This window comes from Charadrius vociferus, unplaced genomic scaffold (assembly GCF_000708025.1).
Source record: "Charadrius vociferus isolate BGI_N301 unplaced genomic scaffold, ASM70802v2 scaffold19, whole genome shotgun sequence".
Classification (NCBI taxonomy): domain Eukaryota; kingdom Metazoa; phylum Chordata; class Aves; order Charadriiformes; family Charadriidae; genus Charadrius; species Charadrius vociferus.
The window spans coordinates 4,941,216-4,964,283 of record NW_009650173.1 but is presented as its reverse complement, the minus strand read 5'-3'; the positions used below and the strand labels follow the sequence as shown (position 1 = coordinate 4,964,283).

At 36.6% G+C, this 23,068-nt stretch overlaps 1 protein-coding gene across 1 annotated transcript in view; it reads right to left on the bottom strand.

Annotated features, from left to right (window-relative positions):
• The window catches only part of KIF18A (kinesin family member 18A), a 42,564-nt gene extending 20,449 nt beyond the window's left edge, over nucleotides 1-22,115 (bottom strand). Inside the window, exons 1-10 of the mRNA XM_009892684.1 lie at nucleotides 21,788-22,115; nucleotides 21,184-21,341; nucleotides 19,974-20,078; nucleotides 18,797-18,907; nucleotides 13,233-13,430; nucleotides 10,636-10,812; nucleotides 9,656-9,730; nucleotides 9,411-9,520; nucleotides 5,288-5,450; nucleotides 1,029-1,193 (exon numbers count right to left, since the gene is read on the bottom strand). Of these exons, the coding sequence (XP_009890986.1) occupies nucleotides 1,029-1,193; nucleotides 5,288-5,450; nucleotides 9,411-9,520; nucleotides 9,656-9,730; nucleotides 10,636-10,812; nucleotides 13,233-13,430; nucleotides 18,797-18,907; nucleotides 19,974-20,078; nucleotides 21,184-21,341; nucleotides 21,788-22,115 (1,590 nt within the window). The remainder of the gene's footprint in view (nucleotides 1-1,028; nucleotides 1,194-5,287; nucleotides 5,451-9,410; nucleotides 9,521-9,655; nucleotides 9,731-10,635; nucleotides 10,813-13,232; nucleotides 13,431-18,796; nucleotides 18,908-19,973; nucleotides 20,079-21,183; nucleotides 21,342-21,787) is intronic.
• Between the last annotated feature and the right edge of the window lie 953 nt (nucleotides 22,116-23,068).

The following is a 23,068-nucleotide window of genomic DNA, read 5'->3' as shown; positions in this document are numbered from 1 at the left end:
TTTTATAATGAAGTTTTATGGTAGAAAAGTATGAATTGTTTGGTTCTCATTTAAATTCATAAATATTGCTTTGTAGATTTCCTTTGACCAATAGTGGGTGTGCTGTAATTAGCATTAAGAACCCAACAGGCACACACATATGCTTATCTATGCATGCCCAAAAACATGCTTGCCTCTTTTCCTGTGTACCCGCTCCATATCTGAATTTCAGTGACATTGTCTAAGACAAGTCTTCACTGTATTCAGTCACCTTCCTGAGATGACGATACCTTGTTTGAAATATCTTAAAGTTAATTTCTTTTAAGTTATCAACAAATTTTAGTCATCTCAATAAAAACACAGGTATTAAAATACATTCTACTATGAGTCATGTAAGTGCTCACCACACTATCATTTAGGCTACTCCAATTGCTGGCTGAAACTAAAAGGCAGGGAGGAACAACCCCCCACCTTTCTTTTCCTCTTCTCCTTCTTCCTGCACAAACCTTCATCCCTTCCCTTCTGCCAGCTCTGGTGCTTCTCTGTGGCTGCACTGAACTGACTACTTGCTAAAACTTGGCAGAGAACACAACATCCCACTTCTTTCTCCCGTCCCACTCCTCCCCTAGCACTCTCCAAAAAAAGACAGTTTTTTTGGCCAGGCTAAGGATAAGGTTGTCACATGGTTAGATGAGCATCAGGAGCTACTGTATAGGCAAGAATAGAAGTGTATGGCCAGGAGCAGGATCAACTCTCCGGCAGGCATCTGAACTGCTCAAGCCATATCATACTTATTCCCCTTTAGCACACGTTTTTTATGGAATTGTATACTTTCATGAACAAGGAATACTTGCACAAATGATGAAGTACTTTTAGGGCAGAAGAATGGAAACAGCTAGTGCTAGAATTTGAAACCACCCTGAAAGAATTAAAGCAGAAGCCAGGAGTAGAAGCAATATGTAGAGAGGTAAAAAAAATACTATTCTTAACTATAGTCAGATGTTGCCTACAATGCGGGAAATCTGCTCTTGAAATGAAAGGCATTTTACCTTTGGAATACACCCATCTTGACCCAGGAGGCGCATTTCATTTTCAACACGATGCAGCCAATTGTTATTTTCCTCAAAGTGTTCGACCTCCTCTTCTTTCTTCTTCTGCATGTGTATGCGGTGGGTTCGAAGCATTGCAAGCCTTTGATCCCGCTTGCAAGTAGCCTAAAAAATCAGCATTTAAGGGGAAAACTTTCAAATGACATTCACAAACATGTCTATATAAAAAAATTCCATACTTTTATACTCATCTGGGCATAACAAATATTTTGCATTTTGGACCAGTTTAATAAATGTGAAGTAGCACAATATCCTTACAAGCATAAGTGAACTATATTTAAACATTTTCAATTTTTTTTTCCTGGAAGCCCTTATAACAGAGAATATAGTCATTTGATTGATTATTCCTTTAAAGAATAATACATTGGATTTGATGAGTTTCTGCTCTACGCCATGATTATCTTAAAGACTGGAAAAACTACACCTGGACATAGAGACAAACACACCTCTAGATACAACATAACCTAGTAATTTCTAGTAACTCAAGTATGAATACAATGATGGAATTTTATCTGCTTTGTTTTCCTAAAGCAGTATATCCTATAAAAAGCCCATTAAAGGATAAAGTATTTGGCAAAAAAAAAAACAAAAACACCTCTACCTTCAAGCATCAGAATTCTTCTGATTGGGTCTCTGAAATCTGTCAACAAAACGCTCAAAACCAGCAACAGCAAGCTGGACATGCATGAGGTAGTGTCCTAAGAAGGCAAAGGAGTCTCCTTCTATTCAGAAGGCAACTATAGTTTGCAGTACACTTTAAAAATTAGGTCATTAACTCAACTAGCCATAGAGAACATTAACTTTAGAGAGAGTTCACAGAGTTCAGCTTTGCCTAAACTTTTAGTCAAAATCAAAACAAAAAACCACAAACATTTGAAGTATATTGCTACAGTCAACAAAAACAAACATAGAGAACCCAGTTAGTTTTTAAAAATTATATAACCTAAATCTCTTTGTCCACACATTCCAAAATTAACACTAAATGAAAACTTCATTAATTAGAATGAACCTACATATTTAGATTAGCAGGGCAAATTAATTTATTATAAAGTGTCATAGAAACGTACCTCCCTAATGTTGCACAAAGCAGAAATTACTCAAACTGGAGCCCTTCTGAACATACTGTAGAAAACAGGAACAGTATGTGGGGAGATGCAGATTGCATTTCTCAAGATGACTTTTCAAAATGCTTACTTCAACACATGGCATGCAGAACACAGAACCAGCATGGCGAAGACACCTGAACTACATGTGTGCTCCAGGGAACTTACCAGGACAAAGACTAGATTCTGGCCAGTTTCACTTTGCTTTCTCTTTAGACTGTGTTATCTGCTAAGATGACAGAGGATCCAGTGAAGACAAAGTTACTCTATAAAGGACCAGCCTCCTTATGGAAAGTACCAGGAGGAAGGCTTAACTGTCAGACTGAAGCTCACAATGACCACTGGTTCCCTCTGACCAGTGAGACTAGGGGAGAGCTCTCAGGACTGCCTAAGTAGAAAAGTTCAAATGCATTGTTTTGCATACTTCAGCTTTTAAACAGTGCAGGAGAATTCTCAGGACTGAAGGTGGTATTGACAACATCCCACCAGTTGATGAACCCATCCCATAGGCTCCCAGGAAGAAAGGACATGTTATATTGATGTGCTACAACAGAAAAGACACGGTTATGCGTGCGAGCTGTATACAACCTCTGAAACACATGCAGTCCTAAGCAAGATGCTTGGTTGCTACTGTTTTGTAATTGGGGAAAAAAAATAAAAAATAATCACAAGAGATCTAGAAGAAATCATCTGAAGATGATGAACTGGGACATACCCCACAAGCATTTTTTGAATCCAACATGGGCAATTGCAGTAAGCAGAAAAACCGAAACCAAGGTAGACTGACTGCTTTCTAGGAACGTGCTCCTTTTCCAGACAGTAAAAATAATGTTAAAGTGGCAATCGGACATGTAGAAGGGATTTTAAATCTAGTATATATATATTTTTTTTTAAGGCTATCAAAGCAGCACTTTTTTTGTGATGTCTTTAAACACAAGAAAATCTAAAAAAAAAGTAAAACGGATTCCATGACTGATGCAGAAACCTTCAAGATAAAATAAGTCAAAACTGAGAAGACAATCAAACTCAGCAAGATAGTTAAAAGTAACTATAACACAGGGGCACACACTAACTTTCTACACTTCCATACAAAGAAGAATGCTCTACACATGCTCTCCTATTGGCCCAAAGGTTTTCTGGCTAACACTGCTGTAGCTGACACCTAGCATGCAACAGGAAAACACCACAGATGCAGAAATAGAGGTAAAAGAAGGGGAGGAACGGGCATTAGGCAGGAGAACGTAAACAACCCTTTAAATAGGTAGCACCCAAGTTCTAAAAAAAAAAAAAAAAAAAAAGAAATAGGGGCAGTTATGTGGAAAATGAAAATAATTTATTAGTGGTCCAGGATAGACTGAATTTCACAAGACAAAATGTGACAAAATTTTTGCAACAAGAAAGCATTTTTAAGAATAGATATTAAGGTAATCTAAATTCATATGAAAGGGTTTTTTCCCCCCTTTTTTCCTTCTTTCTGAAATTATTATTTTGAAATAAAGCATTCAAACCGAGATTGTTCAAGTAGATAGATATCATTTGCTTCGTGTTAACTTACCTAAAGTCATTATTATATCTAGTTACTGAGCACAGACAATTAAGTGTAAAATGAGAATACTTTATAAGTAAAACATTTCCCTGAAAAATTACTATTTCAGAAATACCCCTGTGGCCTAACAGTGTATTTTAGAGAGAGAAAACCCAGAGGCATTTAAGAAAATAGGAAACATGTAAAAATACATGGAAGAACAGAATCATCATAGTACACAAGGGAAACGTGAGCTGTCACTTTGGTAATCAAATAAGTGGATTCCAAATTAAAATCCCGTTTGTTCCAAAGTAGTCACAAAAAGACATTTAATTTTACCATTACAGTGACGTACTCTTGTTAATAAATAAGGCATGGTACTTATTGGACAGTGACTCTTGATTCTTAGTAAATCACATCTATAAGTTAAATAATGGCAAAATCAACAATTGAATGCAGCACTCCTAACGTTCAAAATAAAAGTTAAACCAACTCATTAGAAAACATTCATATGAAATAGAGTGTATGAAGGTCTAACCCCTCATTGTAAATAGATATACAACTATGCTCCATTGTAAGCAGTGTTTATAAGCACAGCACAGATAGAAAGTATTACTTCAGAGTTTCTGTGGCGTAAAAGAGAATTCTAGAACACATTAGTCACTTGAAATATCTTCATTAATGACAAGCAAAAACGTGTGATATATTTTCACTCTGACATTTATCTAAGGACCAAATTTCATGTGAATCACTGGGAAAAAAGAGTCATATGGTAAACTCTCATTTTTGGCCAAATACAGATTGTTACTGTGACTAAGCAAAATCAGCCCCACCCTCAACTTCCAGTCTACATAAAACATATATTCCTTTAAACTGAGTTTTAACAGAAAAATTAAGATACTATCTAACCATGCTTACTTATTTATACTTTGATTCTTCTACAAAGACACAAGTATTTAGTGCTGCACAACAGCAATTGTTCATACTTAGCCCCCAAATTCTTCTCTTAAAATTCAAGGCAATTAAACGTAATTATTTCTGTTCACAGGACTCTGTCCTTAGGCAGCATCCAAACATCTTCTTGGCGACAACTGAAAACACCAATGATAAGAATCTGTCCCGTTCAGCACAAGGTGCATGCTTTCCTTATGAAACTTAGGGGTATTACTCAGCTTGATAACAGCTTCAATGGCTGTACCATACATATGTTAACATGCTCTGGTTTTGGACAAGAGCACCATGAGTCTCCCTAACTCTAATCAGGTCTTAAGTAACTATGACAATCCAGTCCATATAAGGAGAAGTCGAAGTTTTCCCAATTAGCAGCAATAAGCACATCAACAGTTTCTTGTGCAGTGTTGGGGAAAAAAATAGCGCAGCTGGCATTACTACTACATTTTCTGTATTTCTGTCAGAAAATGTTATCCGACTGATCAGTGTGTCCCATTTTGTCCCATTTTAATTAAATATTTAAGCATTAACTAATTATATAATCACTTAAGCAAAATTCACACGCTAGTGTAGCAAAATGAAGAGAGATGATACCTTGTATTACACTACAGAACACTCACCTTTTCTACTCTTTCTTCAGAGCACATCAGTTGAATTTGTTCATGACATTGTTTCTGGTAATATGTCTTCAGTGCGTTTTCTTTCAGTTGCATTTCCAACTTGAGGTACTCTTTTCTGATTTCCTCACGGTTTGCAAACACATTTTTAAGGATTTCTTTGTATCTATTAGAACCAAAGGATAAGAATAAAGAGCAGGTTACTTACTGAAGACTTTGTTTTATGACCATCTCCTTTACAATGGGAACTTTCAATTCCAAGTTAATAAAATAAATACAAAAAAAAAGAGGAAAAATGTAAAGCCTGTTACAGATGAACACTTAAAGTGTCAGTGCATCAGTAAAGATTTTATGTAGTCAAACTAGAAATGGGATGTGAAATGTTGAAGGGGTCACTAAAAAGATACCTTGTTGGATTTATGAAGACAACACTGGGATTCAAAAGACAGACATCTGGAACTTCTTCACAGAAGTGTTATCTCTACTTCTAAAAGATACTACTTGTGTTCTCTAATTCTTATACCAATTTATTAAACAGATCAGACTGCTGTTGCTATAGACACACAAGGTCTCCTTCAAGAAACCTGCTACTAATCTCTCAAAAAAGGGAAACCACAAAAGAGCCTTCAGTTGCTCACTGTCTCTGAAGTTCTGTTGTATGATTTTAATCGCTAATGGATGACAAAAATCAGAACATGCATCATGTTTTAACACATACTAAGCTAGTGGGAGGGGAAAAAACACCAAACTAGTGGTAGAAGGTACTTCAGAGTTATTCAGAGACCAATGCTTAAATGGCCTCAAAATCTGCTTATCCTTAGTCAGCCATGCAAACCAGAACAACAAGGATAAGGAGAAAACCTGGAAACATTACCATGTTGCAATATAAGTTTCAGTGGTGGTACTTTTTCACTCATGAATACTGAAAATGTAGTACAGAATAGCCCAAAAGATACTGTATATCTCAATAATGACCAACCTTGTCTACAACCCATTTCATTACATCATGCTATTGACTTGTTAGAACTTTACATAAGAATAAAGGCACAGTTTAACATGCAAATGTTCTAAAGACATGCAACATTTGAGGTTGTTACACAGTGTTTAAAAAGACCATAAAATTAAATATCATAAAAATACTATAACACATAGGTTCAACTAGAGAGTAAGTTGAAGAGACCTTCTTGCCATGTAATTGACTTCTTGTCAGTGTGTTTCAGAAGTAACAATTCCATTTCATAGTCTGAAGTCTGAATAACTCCAAGTCTTTTATTCTAGTGTTTTATTACTCTCATTTTTAAAAACAAAGAGAATTAACAAAAGAATTCTCTACAGTTATAGAAATTCAACAGGTTTACCTAAAAGTGTCCAGAGAATGCTATTGTGTCTAGGGAAAAATGTGTACTAAAACACACACAGAATTTAGAAATAATATTTCTTTGAGGAATAAAATAGTCAGCTGCAGAGTATCAGAGTTCTTACCCTACACTGTTACTATTTGTATGATCTGCACTACTATACTACCTATTGCACAACTGGTTGGAGAAGTTTTTTCCTCCATAGTATCCATAGAAACATGGTTCTTCCCAGCTGCCTGGGAAACACAGCAATAAGAAATAAAGATGAATCCTCTCTGTCAGTTTCTCTGAGTAAAACCCTGGGCATAATTTAAGAGAGGCTGCAAATTCTGATTCTATGTACAGTCACTGTAAGACACTATTACTGGTAAACCAACCTTTTATGTACTTACAATCACCAGTGTCCCAACCATAGCACCAAGTATGGAAGCCTTTGCAAAGCTCCTGCCTTGACCTGCATTCACTCTTTCAGAAAGCACATTTCTATTCTTGTGGAGTTATCTTTACTCTCTTCTTTTCACTTAAAAAATGACAAAGTGATCCTGTAGGCACATCCAGGGTACAAACTCTCTGGACTATCTACTCTCAAAGGCTCATGGACCTGTTGGTAGTGGTTCCAAAACCAGTGTCCACTGTCAACCTCAACAGGCTCAAGACTTTAAAGGTTGGCAGACAATGCATTTTTTTTTTGGATTTGAAAGAGTGGTGTAATCAGTGAGTCTCTTCCAGATAACAGTGCAGCAAAAGCACTAGGTAGTTGGACTGAAACACAAGATTGTGGATAAGGTTCTCTACCCTGTCTTAAACAGAAGGGAGAAGAGAGCAGAATACCTTCAAAACCTGTAAATGGATGTGGGGGGAATGAACTCATCGCCCACACCATCAGTACGATGAACCTGACAGGATCCTCATGAGGAAGAAGGGAATGAAGCATCCACATTATTGTTGATATCTAGAGGGAATGGAATAGGCTTACACATGTCTCTGGATATTCCAGAACATTAAAACCCAAATATACTCTGACCACAAATCTCAGCACAGAATGTGTCCAGCATTTTGAAAAGACATTTTAGATACCTTGCCCTTGACTGATTCTTCCCATAAACATAGAATGAAATAAAGGGCGAACCACAGGAAATTAAATTAACCTTGAAGCCTTACAGTGCAAAAATATGCAGGAAAACTGTCAGAACTATCAACATGACTTAGAAACCTACACTTCTTTTGAAAATTAAATTTAAATAACCTGAATGAGAGGTTTATTGAAAACTCTGGAATGCCAGTAAAATGAAGCTTAGTTAGAGAGCATTTTGCTTTGAATACGTTTTTTCTTTCGCCTCAGAAGGTTTTCCGGGTTAAGAAATAGCACATTCAAAGGGCCAATAAAAAAACCAACTGAATAAACCTAGGTGAAAAATTCTCAGAAATATGTGATGAGATATGCAGAGAGAGATCCAGAAAGACTTTCACACCAAAACCTAACCTTCTTATGGAATAGATTGACTTCTACAACAAATTCATATTCACATGTCTTCATTTGTTACTTTTTATGTGCTCTCACGAGAGACTGTCACATCAGAAAAGACAGACAGGAACATCACCAAGAAGAAAAGTAGACGAGGCAATATGAAAGCAACAGAAAGTAAGGAACCTACAAACATAAATTAGACTCTGTGGAAAAAGAACTCCAAGTTCTCACATCTCTTAAACCTTGCAGGAAAGGTACTACTTCATTAGCACCTGCCAGCAGCAGCTGCTGTCATTTATGCAAACTACATTGTCTACCCACAAAAATGACCTGGTAAGTAGCTTTGCTGAAAGCCAGCCTTCATATGCTCCGTCCTGCTGCGTATGTGTGTCATTTCCTGCCCCCTCCGAGATTACTAAAACAACTAAACGGGACTGTGAGAAGAAACACCACCATGAGAATGTATAGTTTTGGAATTTTTGCATAATGCAAGAGACATTCAAATTCTATTTGGTAACATGTTCCTAGAGTTATCAAAAAAGAGGCTTGTAAATATTCTACTATGCCTCTCCCCAAAACATGTCATCTTGATTTTCAAAGTCTAGATCTTGACCAGTTTATTGAGAATATAACTTTAAAAGTATAGTAACTTTCTCTTACTTGTAGGACAATTTCACATTTTTTAATTTATGAAGATAAGCTTCCTACCAGAAAAAGGATTTTTTTTCTGTTATTAAAGGACCATGCCTAATTTTAAAAGTCCTGTGAGATGGACTTCTATCATCTGCCAAGACTGTTCCACAGACAGATCTGTCAGGAAGCTTTTGTTAATATTGTGTTCAACTTTTTTCCCCTTTCTTAAATTTATTATATTTCTTTATTACATAACACTCAATGGGAATAAATACCATCCACAGAATACTGACATTGCTGCACTCTTGTCAATTTAGTGACTACTTCACAAGAAAGTAACTATAGATGCAAGACCTTCACCACTGTTCTAAATCGTGATGTGAGAGTGAGTTATGTCAGCTTCTGTTTATCTTGCAGTGTTTTACTGAATCATTTCCCTAGAAGGTTAATGTCAGGATACTTCCTCAAGTACACAATATTTTTTTGGTTTTAAATCCACCAAGTCCTGTCACCAAGTGATAAGTTATGCAAAGCCACACCTACTTTAAGTAAAGCAATATTAAAAATGAGGAAACCAATATTGAAAAGAGTAAGTTGGTTTTACAAATGCTTTTACAAGTTATACAAACTCCAGTTTTGAAGCAAGATTTTAATGGGAATAATTTACCTTTGTATTTCCACTTGCTGGTTGTTTGAAAGTACTGCTGCATTACTATTTTCAGGAATGCTTGGTTGCTTTTCTTCATATTCTCTCAGTTTCTCTTTCAACATTAGGATCTAAACCAAAAAAGGTATCTTTTAGTTGAAATATATTTTTCTGGTTTATAGGTTCAATCCCATGAAGGTTTGTTTTGTTTTTTAATTCAAAGTTATAACAATCTTTCAAACTTTTAACAATAGATTTTGATATACCTCTTTCTTTTGTTCGTTGCAAATTTTAACATACTGGCTGATGTGACTGTCCAAACTAACAACATTGCTCTTCAACTGTTAAAGAAAAGAAACAAGTTAGAATTTAAGAAGGCTTCTTTATGTCTTCCTGCATAATAAATACACTGAGTGTAAGTACTAGATAATTACACTTTCTCTATGTGATGAGGAAAGGGATGAATACAATCCTGACTTGCACAACAAAAATATGACCCTCAGCTTTTGCAATAATTTGTTGCATACCTATGGCCATGTCATTTCCCCATGCAGAACAATAAAAAATTATTATATTTGCACGTGCAAGCACATTTTTCATTTATTCAGACTAGTTTTACTATTTAATGTATATCTTGTGCATTTTATTATAAAAACCATCTTTAAGTATGCAACAAATGGAAAGTACAGTCAACCCCATATTACACAGAAGAAATTAGGAGCTGTGATACAACAGATTATGAAAAAAAGAATCAGAATAATCTGGACAATAGAGAGTGGAAGAGAGAACACCCTAGTAACTTTTTGTTCATCAATATTGATCTTCTTGGCTCCAGCTGAATTCTACCTGTAACAAACCTGGACTAGCTCTTGTACAACTGCTCAGACATTTCTTTAATGTGTTTTACAGTTCTCTGACAACATAATAGTAAGATACTGAAACTGACTGTGAATTCTACCAGCTGAAGATTATTTCAAAATTTGAGACTCACAAAACACACTCTTTGAAACTGTCAGCATAATCCCATTAAAGAAGCTATGTTGCTTGTAGGCCAGAACAAGTCAGCTGTGTTGTCTCTGTATTTACTACATGTATGATGAAGAGCTGACTATAAGAAAGAGGTAACTGAACAAAATTTTGAGACAAAAATGAAGGCAGTTATAAATGTTACAAGAAATAACACTCCTTCTCTTAATACTGTATTATTATACTTTGAGAAAAACCCAATAAATACCAACATACTCACAGAAGACTTAATATCCTTTGCGCGGTTTGCATATTTAAGCGTATTGTATGTGTCATCATAGAACATAGAAGATGGACTAACAGCAGCTATCATTATTGTTCGGCAGTTTCCTCCAAGAGAATCTTTCAATAAACGAGTAAGCTTGCTGTTTCGATAAGGAATGTGCTGTTTCTTGCTCTAGAAAAAGATTTATGTGCATGTTTATGGATTGGTCATTGGGACTTTAAATATTCACCCACCTAAAAGTCTGCCTACAATGTCAACAATGCCACAAAACACAACAAACAGCCTTGGAACTTTTCTTTGCTATAGTTAGTTTTCCTCAAAATTACATATACATCTTACATGGTTTTAAATCTCTTGGAACTGTTTAGTACCTTTGTAACATGTGTATTAGCTAAGTTACTTTCTGATGTTCAGATACTTAACTATTTTTGTGATGTGGGCAATTAGCAGAAAAGGTAAACTACATAAAACTACTTTCAGTTCACATAATAATCAGGGTTGGGAAAGAGCTCCCAAGATCCATCTAGTCCAATCCCTTTGCTCAAAGCAGGGTCAGCTCCAGCAAGCTGCCAAGGACTATGCCCACTTGGGCTTTCAGTATCACCTAGGATGGAGACTCCGCAACCTTTCCAGGCAACCCAAAGTCTGCTTTGTGAAGCTTTTTTTCAATCACATCTACAGAATCTTCATCTCAGCACTAAGTTAGATCACTAGACACCAATTCCACACCAAATAAGTCAACATGAAGAATCTTACTTATGTCAATGGTACAGATTCTAAATTCTGCCTTCCGCTTCAACAAGATGGTGATAAGAATATGTGGCACCAGGAAGGGAATTAAAAGCTCTGATCATTTTCCCCTGGCATATTTGAATGGGGGGGGAAAATTGCTAGCTGACCAGAAGAACAAAAAAGGGTGTAGGTGCAGGCAATGGACTTGGCTTTGGCAAAAGTTCAGGAAGTTTTGTCATTCTCCCACATAACTGTCCCCACTCCTTCCCCTGGTGCGCCAGATCAGGAAACTAATTCACTAGCGTGTGTGGGGAGGTGTGTGTATGTGTGGAACAGCACAAAAGAACAGCTTTGGATGGGTGTTGTTTTCTCCTATGAAAGCCTACTCCCCTAAGATTAAAGGGGATAAACCTCTGGAAAAAAATCTTTGCCCTTGTCAGGCTACTTATTTACTCATGCAAGCTTTTCTACACAGGCTTGATTTTGAAAAAGGCGGGTAAGCAAAGCAGATACATTCATCTTTGACACCGTCCTTAGGTAACTGCACACCATTTTTTAAAACTCTTTCCTGTCCTGTTGGGACTGTTTTTCATTCAGCTATCGGAGACGATGGTGGAAATCCATAAGAAAACCTTAAAGGAAAATGATCAACAATGTAATTCCATTACTCAATGTGAGCTTTCCTGGACTTCAGGCTTTAGCAGGGTTATATTTCAGAAATGAACAATATATACTCTGGAGTTACTTTAAAAGATATCAAAGTTCTTTAAACAAATTTGTAAACAGGGGAATTTTGCTAGATCAGATAATAAGACACTGAAGTACCTATCTACAACACTACAGACAGAATCTGTGGTAGGATATCAACTCCGCATCATACCCAGCCAGAATGCCCCTTCTCACTCTGCAGGCAGCAAGAAGAGTTTACAAGGAATACCATAGGAAGACCATTTTTTTCAATGCTGTACAAGAGCTCCAGTATTATAATTTTAGTTGTTGCAGGAAATTAAAAAGCATCTATGTTTTATTAAATGACAGAACTATAAAAAAAATACTTCATTAATGCTGAAAAAAATGTGTGGGGTTTTTTTTTGTTAATGTGCAGGAGCAGTGTAAGACCAGGAGCAGTGTACATATAACTGGAGGGCAAGAACCTTTCTAATTAAAACTGTATGAATCCTAGGCTTCCTGATTGTAAGGGAGGAAAAAACCCCACAATTTATTCACCTCTATGACTAACCTATAATAAGGCAAAATCAAAAGCAGTTAAAACTGTTTAAAGCCTTAGCATTTCTATTCTGAGTGTAAGCAACAAAACCCAAGATGTTTTCCTCCAATATTCTTACACAGACAAAACATTCCCTGTGGTTCATTTAAATAAACCTTTGACTTAAGGCAGTCAAAGGGATGCTGGTTCCAACATCAGTATCAGCAGAAGTGAAATACATAATATATACTTAAAAAAAAAGTTGTTTCCCTTTCAAGTAGAAGTTAATTTCAGCACTGGTGCTAATGTGGCAAAAGTAAAGTTGCATCAGATGATTCAGCAACAGAAAAGATAAGGAATTTTTTTTTCCCCTCTCCCCAAGATTTACAGAGACTTTTTTTTTTTTAAATTAGAATGACTCTACATGAACTTAAGTATAAGTATAGTTATAGTATACGTTTTTTAATATATTCCATTAGGATATCCCAGGAATAAATTCCAAAGCTACAGTAAGAGGCAATCCAGATATTTTATAAAGAGGTAGTGTCAATCCAGATATTTTATAAAGAAGTGCCACATTTAATACTTACCACTTTTAAAAATGTTTCCACAACACTAGAAGGTGAAGATTACATGGGAAAGAAGCACATACCTTTGGATTTGCCAAGGCATTAATGACATTTCCAAGAGCTAGCAGGGAGCGGTTAATATTTGTTCCTTCTCTAAAACGAGCCCCCTTCGCATTTGTTGCACTGGCACGTTCAGATCCTGCCAGGTCAATGAGAGACATTTTGGCAATGCGAACATTTTGATTAATACTAGCTGGTTTATCTTGCTGCCTTAGATAAATCTAAAAAAAAAAAAAAAATAATTAAAATGTAACCACTAACCAGTCTGTTGTTACTTTAATCAGTAAGGTAGTTTTACAGTGTAGCAACTGTTTTGAGAATTTATAGGAATCCTTCTTGGAATCCAAGCTAGACCTTTTAGTACATATCCAGCACCAACAGGCAGTTTGGCCTAATGGAAAACAGTGAATCAATTTCTGACACTTACCACTTAAACTTACCTGCTTCATATATCAGCAGTGAAAAAGAAGCAGTGTGGTTGCACTGGCTTTGTCTGGTACGGAGTTAATTTTCTGCATAGCAGCCCATAAGGTGTTTTCAGATTTGACCCAAACAGTGCTGATAACACACCAGTGTTTAGTTTTTGCTGAACAATGCTTGTACAATGTCAAGGTGGTGGGCAAGACATTGCAAGGGGACACATGACCCTAACTGACCGAGAGTTTCTCCAACGTAGCCGTTGCTTGAGGACTGGCTGGGCATCAGACTGCTGGTGGCAAGTGGCTGCTTCCCCTCCATCCCCTTCACTCATTAAGTGAGCCACAAGGTATTTCCCTCTCCCTCTTGCCTTTGCCCTTTTGAGTCTCTTGCCCAACCTGCTGCAGAGGATTAAGCGAGCAACTGGGCGGGAGCTTACCACAGTGGCAGACTGGTGAGCTTCAAATGAATTTCATAGCCAAAATAGCTCTTGGTTCTTTCACACTCAAGATGTACACCATGCCATTGCACTTTAAGCTAAAAAAGGTGTTCATTTTTTAGAGACACCTTTAAGAGTATGTCATAAAGAGAGAGATGTATATAGGGATACACCAGGAAAAAGGTTAGACTTTCAGTGATTTAGACTTAACTGTAAGTACCATTAATAGGTGACCAATACTCATTTACTGCTGCGAAAACTCATACAACTCCAGGGTCTTTTGGAAAGCTGTGACCCTTGAGGCCAATTATTCCCCCCTCATCCCTTCTTTTCTGAAATTTTCACGGTACAGGAGATTTAAAATGAACTGAATGCTTTGGCTTCCTTCTGCTAGCGTAGGTATTCTTTCCTGAGGTTTACAAGGAAGTAGGCACAGCATGATTACACAGTCAATAAGAATTACAGTTATCCTTAGATGGCTTTTACTTTTTCAGGATTCTCTATAAATTTTCCCTTCTTTTGTGCTGCCTTGCCATTTGTAAGGCTAATGGTTACCGATGTTTTCAAGAACACACTTTTAGACAATGAATTGGGAAAGAGTTTTTTTTTAAAGAGTTGCCATACGTATAAGATGATTGACTAATAAAGACAATATCTCACCAGTTCTGAAGCTTTAAGCTTTGCACATGAGAAATGAAGTCTTCACAGCAATTTGTAACAGAAAAAAAATTGACAAGTATTGGGAGTGAATAAAATTCTTATGATTTCCTACAGAAGGTATGTCTATACCAAGTAGACATGTTTGTATATCAAACAATACAAGTAAGTTCTGTTGTACTATTTCTAGCACAATATTAAAAAGAAAAAATAAAAAAAAAAAGCCACTTCCCTCTACTTACCTTGGTAAAGCAGCTATCTCAGGCTGGTAGCACTCTACCAGAACCCAGTAACTATCATTAGTGAAGTGGGTAAAGGTGGAGCGACAGCCAAACTATGTTGTATGACTCAAGCTTTTATAAAAATTCAAAAGATACAGGAAATGCCCCAAAGCAGAATCTTTTCTATTTCTTTGTCCATCAGCAGAACACTTTCAATAGAAGTGTGGCAATTGGGATTTTACTTTCAGATGCAGTAATTGCCTGACCTAGATAGAGATTTCAAGCCTAAGACAGACAGTACAGTAAGGCAAAACTTGCATGTCTAAAATCATCTCACAATGTCCTGGGCCAAGACTTTTACTACTTTCTGAGTCAGTTCCAGAAAATGTCCCGCTCCAATAAAGTTAAAAACAAAACCAATGCCAGCATAAAAGATAACCACTCACTACAAACAAGAGCAACTCTTAAAATAACAGAAAACTTAACCAAAGAGGCAATAAAGGATAAGCAGTCAAGACATGTTTTGCAGAATGTCACAGATTTGTAGAAATAGATGAGAAACTGACATAAGCAATTACTTGTAGTACTAACTGACTAGTTTGCAATTATTTCTTATAGATGCCAACACTACTACTAAGTGCCTCAAGTAGAGGAAGTATTTAAGAATCTACTTTTAAAAAAGTGTATGGTTGTGAACTTGCTTAGCTTAAACCAGTGCATATTAAGATCTGTTAAACTTCCAGTTGCTTTCATTGGACCAATCTATTTAGCAACAGTAATATTCCTTTAAAGTGCCACATGCAGTATTTACATTAAGCATTTACTTACACACACATTCTTATTTATAAGTGACATATTCCCCCCTCCCCTCTTCCCAAGCATGAAGTCACTTCTGCAAAAAAGGCTTAAAACCCATTCACCCTTAATGTGCTATCATTCAAAGACTGTGCTAGTTTATATTTGAGAACACATGACATTAGTAGGTGTTTATACAAGGCACACATTCAAGATATAATTGTCTAACAAAACAAATCATGACTTTTACCAATAATTTGTGCACTTAACATGAAAATAACACTTAAGCAAAAGCAATTAAATATCTTGATTGACAGCTAGACCAACTCAAAAGACAAACACAACAAACATTCAGGATTATCTCATTACAAGAGTTAACTGGATTAGCAATATTGAAAAGAACACCAGTGAAAGTTTTTGGTAGCTACAGTATCATTGAACAGAATCAGTGTGACAGTTTTTCTGAATGAACTGTGCACTGGGTCTGAATGCTGAGTACACGGCAGAACATGCTTTGCTCCATGGCATGGCAATGCCTAATCTTTACTTTGAAAAGTCTCTTCCTTTACAAAAAGGTTCTAACACCCAGATGTTTATCCATGAATATCAAGTTCAATCAATCATGCCATTTAACTGCATATGGAGACCAGCTAAGAGACAGCCAGTGCATTTTACACTGCCAGTGCATTTCCTGCTACCAGGACACAGAAAAACAAAGAACAGAGACATTAGTCCAGAAATTACTTTGTCAGTTACCTCAAGCTCAACAACAACAATGTTCACACTAGTTTGAGCAATATTAAGAATTCTATTATCAAAAATAACGATCTAAGAGAAAAATAATTCTGGGCTTAGTATACATGAGCTGCAAAAGCATATACTTTTTGCTTTTTAAAGTAAGATGTTTACTGTAACGATATTTTGTAAACATTCAGAGGATTGCATCATACCAGATTACAATGTGTATATAATACACAAACAACAATAAATAAAACACACTTGTTCATTTTAGAACATCATATGAGATGCATTTACAAGACCACTGAGCATGACAGTTTTCATTCAGTGCATTGCAAACAAGATGCATCCTAAATATATATACATTTTGTATATATATACACACAGAGAGAAATTATATATTTGCTGTTCCTACAATATTTAGGCATGAGAGGATCTTTATTTTACTTGTATTGCCAGAAAATAAACAATCCTTTCACCTGCAAGCATTCGTATTTGCTTCACTTTTGCTATCAGCTGGAAATGGTTTGAAATGATGAATTTTAAAAAAGCGTAAGTCTGATTAAGTATATGGATCCATTTTTTGTCATACATTCAAACAAAATTGCACTGATACATGTATACTACTTTTGTCAGTATAGTTTAGTTGGTGAATATGCACCTTCTGCTAACAAGTAGATTTATCTCCAGTGAGATCAATTTGAAAGAGTAAATATAGAGCGTAGGCTGGAGAAGACAAACTGAGAAGACAAACTTTCTAGCATCCTTGTTCACAGAATTGCTTGTCTTCTTGTTGAAGATATTATGAGTTTGCAACATTTACCTAATTTAATTAATTGCTTGCCACTTTTAGAAACTAACTGATAAGAATTCAATGTCTGCCAGACATGGCAATCCAGAGCTTTTTCCTGTTCAGTAAAGGTGAGGGAGGTAAGACACTCCAGCCCAGCAAGTAAAGAAACAGAGATCAGCAGTTCGCTCTCTGATCTCACTCTGTGGCACTGCACTTTGTGCCTTATTAAAGGCAGCACACACATGCAACAATGCAGCTCTCAAACTGAACAACTTCCTAAGAAGTCTTTGCCTTAAATGTACAACCATGGGCAAGACCTCAGGGGAAATTAAAACCTGGAAGGGCAGTTTAAACAGAAGTCTAAGGCATGAAAGAAAGCATAGAAGCTGCAAGAGTGGTAACGACTTTTGCTCTGTTATGTATTTTAGAAGTGCTTAACAGTAAATACTGTCTGTTATTAACCTCTTTGCTCATTGGAAGTGAGAGTAGAGCTCTGGAGAGCTAACTTTACAGCTAATTGCATTGCCATCACCCATGTCAAAATACAAACTTTTGGCTACAGTATTAACCGCTGTCTAAGTCTGTGGATATATTTAAGAACTGCCTAACAGTTAAATAGTTTAGCTGTAGTGCAAGGACCAGAATTCAAATTTGGTTTAATATTTTGCAACCTAGGTGGCAACATATAAATACTAGAAGATAATGTGCTTTGCAGCATGCACTAACAAATGGAAAAAAGAAGTTTTAGCTAACAAGACCCATTTTAAAATATTTTTTTAAAATACCACAGGTTGTGTTTAAGAGGAGTCAGAAGTATAAAGTGGTGGTCACCAAACAGCAATAATCTTTGGAGAAGTCCTGAGTTCTAGTAGATTTGTACTACACATGCAAAACTCATCTACGGGAACTAAAAATCAGCATTTCATTTTGATGATACAAGTACGTGTATGGAGATTTTTTTCAGAGAATATACATTGCTTTAGTTGTTCTAGAACTTGGTACATACCAGAATTATTAAGAAATCACTTTAGAGTAAAAATCAACATTAACCAAAAAAAGCAGAATGAGAAAGTACTACTTAAGAAACTCAATTCATAGTCAGATGTATAACTGCATTCTCTAAAATACTTTTCCTAGGCAGATGCTGAGGAAAACAATGAAACCAGAAAGCATTAACATTCTCCCTCCAAACACCTTTCAGTTTATAAGATTACAATATGGAAGTATATTTAAAGCTCAAAATTTCAGTTTTACAGAAAAAATATTTCTTCTAAGGAGTACTAGTTCAAAGTAACAGAACTGGAAAGCTTTTCACTGAATTAGATTTTTCAACTACAATCACCATGAACATATAAATACTTACAAGGAATGAGAAATCAACAAGAACAGTAAACTGGAAAACTTTAATCTCCTCTCACCCAAACTAACATTCAGGGTTAAAAAAAGATAATCTTCCTTTGTATTCAAATTCAAACAATGACTACACCTCACAGTAATAACCACTGTGTATCTGCTATATCGTCTTACCTGAAAGACAGCATGGGACCGGGAAGAGGAGGCATTTACATCTGTGGGATGCTGTGTCCTATTTTTATTTCCGTAATCTAACATTTGAAGGATTTCTTCTGCCGATTTAGGCTTTAAGGGTAGAGCAAAAGAAAAAACGCACAGTTTTTTTTTTTTTTCTTTTTTTCCCTTTTTCAACAACTATAAGGCAATTCTACGCTGATTCTAAAATACATTAACATCCACCTTCAACAAAATAAATAAACTTAAAATTTCAGTTAAATAGAAATAAGATAAATCCCCTGTTTTGGAATTAAGGCACTTCAAACATTTTCAGTTAAAAAGCATAAAAACATTTTTAGTTTAAATTTAGATCAGAGAATTTTTTTAGTAAATAATTTAAACAACTCTCCAAAGGTTCGCCATAGTCAGAAAAAGTCTTATTTAAGAATGACTGATTTAATTTTTCTTGTACTAATGTATTAAACAGTGATATACTAATTCCCACCCCACCCCACCCCACCCCCCTCCAGATGCAAGCTTTGGGAAAGATGGTGTTTAGTGTGAACTAAATTAATGACACTGTTACCTGTTGAATCATTATCTCACATACACCAAAGCTGGAAGCTACACAGCATATAACATACACTAAAAGGCTGCACAGAAATAGGTCCACAAAAGTTGATTTTCAGATTGGAAAACTAAATTCTGTCACTGACTGCCAAAGAATTGCTATGCTGGCCTGGAAAAGTCATTTAAAATGAAACTTGTCAAATGTGGTTATTTAAAAACAAGAACAAGCCTGAGATGTAGACACAAGACTTGCAAAGGTGTAGAACACTCTGAGATAGCACTGAAGGCAGTGAATTCCTTTAAGAAATGCTGTGACGTATTAGCCAGAAAACAAATCTTCCAAAACCTGAAGATGAGCATTAAACCAATAGTACCCTTTCAATAATAAGGACTGGATGCTTTAATCCGTTTGTATTTAATAATACAAGCAGTTTTTTCCACAACATGCTTTTGAATAATTAATTAATTAGGTTCACAAGTTACTAATGTATTGGTGATTACTGCCAGAAAAAAGCCCACTAGGAAATTACTAAGTTGTATATACCTTTCACAGATCAATGGCAACTTCACCATTTTCTCAAACACATTGTGAGGCTTCCTAAATTTCAAAATCTTATTTACATACCTGATGTAATGTTAGCCCTTGAACTACCACCCCTTTCTGGGTATCTTCACGAACAGCCAGAGGTCCCGAGTTTACCAGCAAGTCACGGATCTGTTCATTGTAGATCTTCAAAAGGGAATTTAAAATCTTTTACTAATACTATCCCACCATACCTGACAGGATTAAACTTAACTAACCAGAAATCATCAGTCTTTTTTAATACTTCTTTAAGACAAAGTAACAAATTAACTCTATAGAATTTTTGCCAAACGTTTTCCCATACTGTGCTTGAAATACTCAATTTGCATAAATCTTTTTAGCCATTGAAGTGGGAGTCACTCTTTCGTAGTAAATAATCTTGATTCTTTACTAAAAACCCAAAAGTTGACTCTTTGTACCAAAAACTTTTGCAGCAAGCATGAATCCAAAGCATTTATTGACCTCTGTTACACTTCAGAGAGATTTCTTAATCTAAATGTACTTCTGTTAAAATTTTTTAATACCTTATTTCGGGTCTGTGGAAGCACTTGAAATACCACACAGCAAAGAAAGCTTTTCCCTCCCCCTTCTGTCCTCCAAATACTAACTACACTTCCATTAAGACTTTGAGGGGGCTAGAAAGTAACAATTTCACTGCTTGACATCAGTGCCAAGACAGCTACTTGCAAAACCAGAACTGTGATGCAGAAGAGTTGAAGAGGAGATGAGAGGAGAGGAGAAGGTGACAACATAGGACAAAAGGAATATTTGTAAAGAGCTAACCATTGGCATAGCAGCTAATTCAAGTAGTTTTATTGTATTTAAGATAAATAAAATAAACTGACAACTTTAAAATATATCATCAAGAAGGGATTAAATATCATTTTGGTGTGTGATTTCACAGTGCTTATAGGATTTTGTTGTGAAGTCCTGAAATATATCCCTGAAAAGATATTTTCTTGTATACATCAACAGATGTTCAGAGAGATGTAACTGATCACCAAGACAGAAATCATTAGAATGTTTAGTGAATATATTAGAAGAGATTGTCTTTTTGGGCAGCCTTCTGTAAAATAGTAACAGGTGCCTACGAATAATACCAAATTCGTGGAGCACAGTTCAGTTCCATTCCTATCAGGAACGCATTTTTTAAAGTCTCAGAAAGGGCTGGGGGAAGGCAAAACCAGCTTGTCTTTATTTATTAAAACATGCCTTATTAAAAGCAACATACCAAATACAGGAACTGCCTTACCTCTAAATAAGACACAGCAACATTACATATTTTATCTTCTTTTATTTGATCCATGCAATTATAAAGTGCCATCATGGTTAAATACATCACTCCAGGATCTTCAGGGGAACCTAACATTGTGTAAGTCTTTCCAGCTCCCGTTGCACCATATGCAAGCACTGAATTTTCACAAAAAACAAGAAAGCAAAAAGATGCACTTTATACCAGTAAGTTAATCAGGAATGCAAGTCAAATAGACTCTCACACACCTCTGTCATTCCGCACAGCTGTTTTCATAAACTGATCAAGTTTCTTAGGCTTTACTTTTAACAGCTATAATCAAAAAGTTATTTCAAAATCAGATTTATTTTTGAATTTTCAGTTCAAAATTCAGATATAATTCTGAAGCCTATTATAACCCTACCACAAACTCATTTCCAAAATACAGTAGAGCTATCCTAACTTCCATAGGCTAGAAAGTCAACCTCTCATATCTATAAATTAAAACAAAATACTTTATTTCTCAGCCTTTTTTAAGGCTTCTGCAGCAGTTGGATACAATGGTAGAAACTTCAAGGAATTTAGTAAAGTTTTTGAAATTAAGACGATAGATAGAGTTACCTACCTGTGCAGTTATATCCATTTAAGAAGCCATCAATTACAGTTTTGGTAGTATGCTCAAAAACTTCCAACTGGGATGAACTTTCAGCAAAAACAGCATCAAACACGAATTTAAGATCTTTGTTTTTCCTTTTATTAATATCTCTATGGGTCAGTCTCTTCCCTTGAAAGAAGCTAACCTCTTCCTCCTTCGGATCAAAGACCAATATATGCTGGTCAACAACATGAACAACTCTGCTAAAGTTGCCATCTTTTTCCTTTTGAGACTCTGGACGGACACGGACCACCACTTTCACGTGATTACAGACATCTTCTTCCTTAGCAGCAGACATAACAACGTCCCTTTTGCCCCCCTTCTTTGCTTCCAAGACTCTTCCAGATCAAGCAGCTGAATCTTTTCTGCAATTGACAGAGAAAGTGAAAGGCCTTATATTTCAAATATAAATTTTCAAATAGTTCACACCTTTAATCAGGACTAACATCTTGCACCTGTGCTGGATCTGCCCATCCCTTGTTAGTCAGCACTCTGGACTGATACAGTGATCACACAACTTCATAAAGCGCTGTAACTGGCCAGAAAAGGTGACCCAAATCACCACAGCTGTAAGAAAACTAAGTAGCATTTCCCTAGGAAATTCATAAGCTTATTTCAAGAATTTAATCTACTCATCCATTTACTAGCTTTCTTTTTTCAGAGCAAGCTTGCAGATGAGTTTCCACAGACCAACGCAAGCGGCTTTCTTGTCGTTCCAAAAACGCAGAGTAGCCGCCCATCTGCTTTCTCTGGGTTATTGCTTTAGTCGCATTGCACGTAGGTTTAAAGAGACAGTTAAAGTAGGATTCACGTGAACGTGATTTGCACGGGATACAGAAACACGTTCCAGAGATGTCAAACCGGAGTTCCCCTTTAACGGGCCCTCCTTGCTGAGAGCTGCGGCTCGTTCGCTACCAACAGCGGACAACGACCTTCGCGGTAAAGGCTCTCGGGTGACACTTTTTCAGCTTAGGGCAAGCTTGCCTTCTCTCAGCTCAGCCGCCCCACGGCCGCTGGCGCAACCCGGCCACGGTCACAGAACAAGGCCGTAACGCGGAGGGAACACCCAGAGGCAGATGAGCGGGGGACCGCGGCCCAGGCCCGGCCCCACCCCAGCCCTTTCGGCTCGCTCCTCGCCCCACCGCGGGTAGTTCTCTGCCCCGCTAAGGCCCACCGTCAGGTTCAGCCCCACAGTACAGACAAGGCTACGACGGAAGGGTCCGACCTCCACCCGGTCGCCCACCGCCCGCC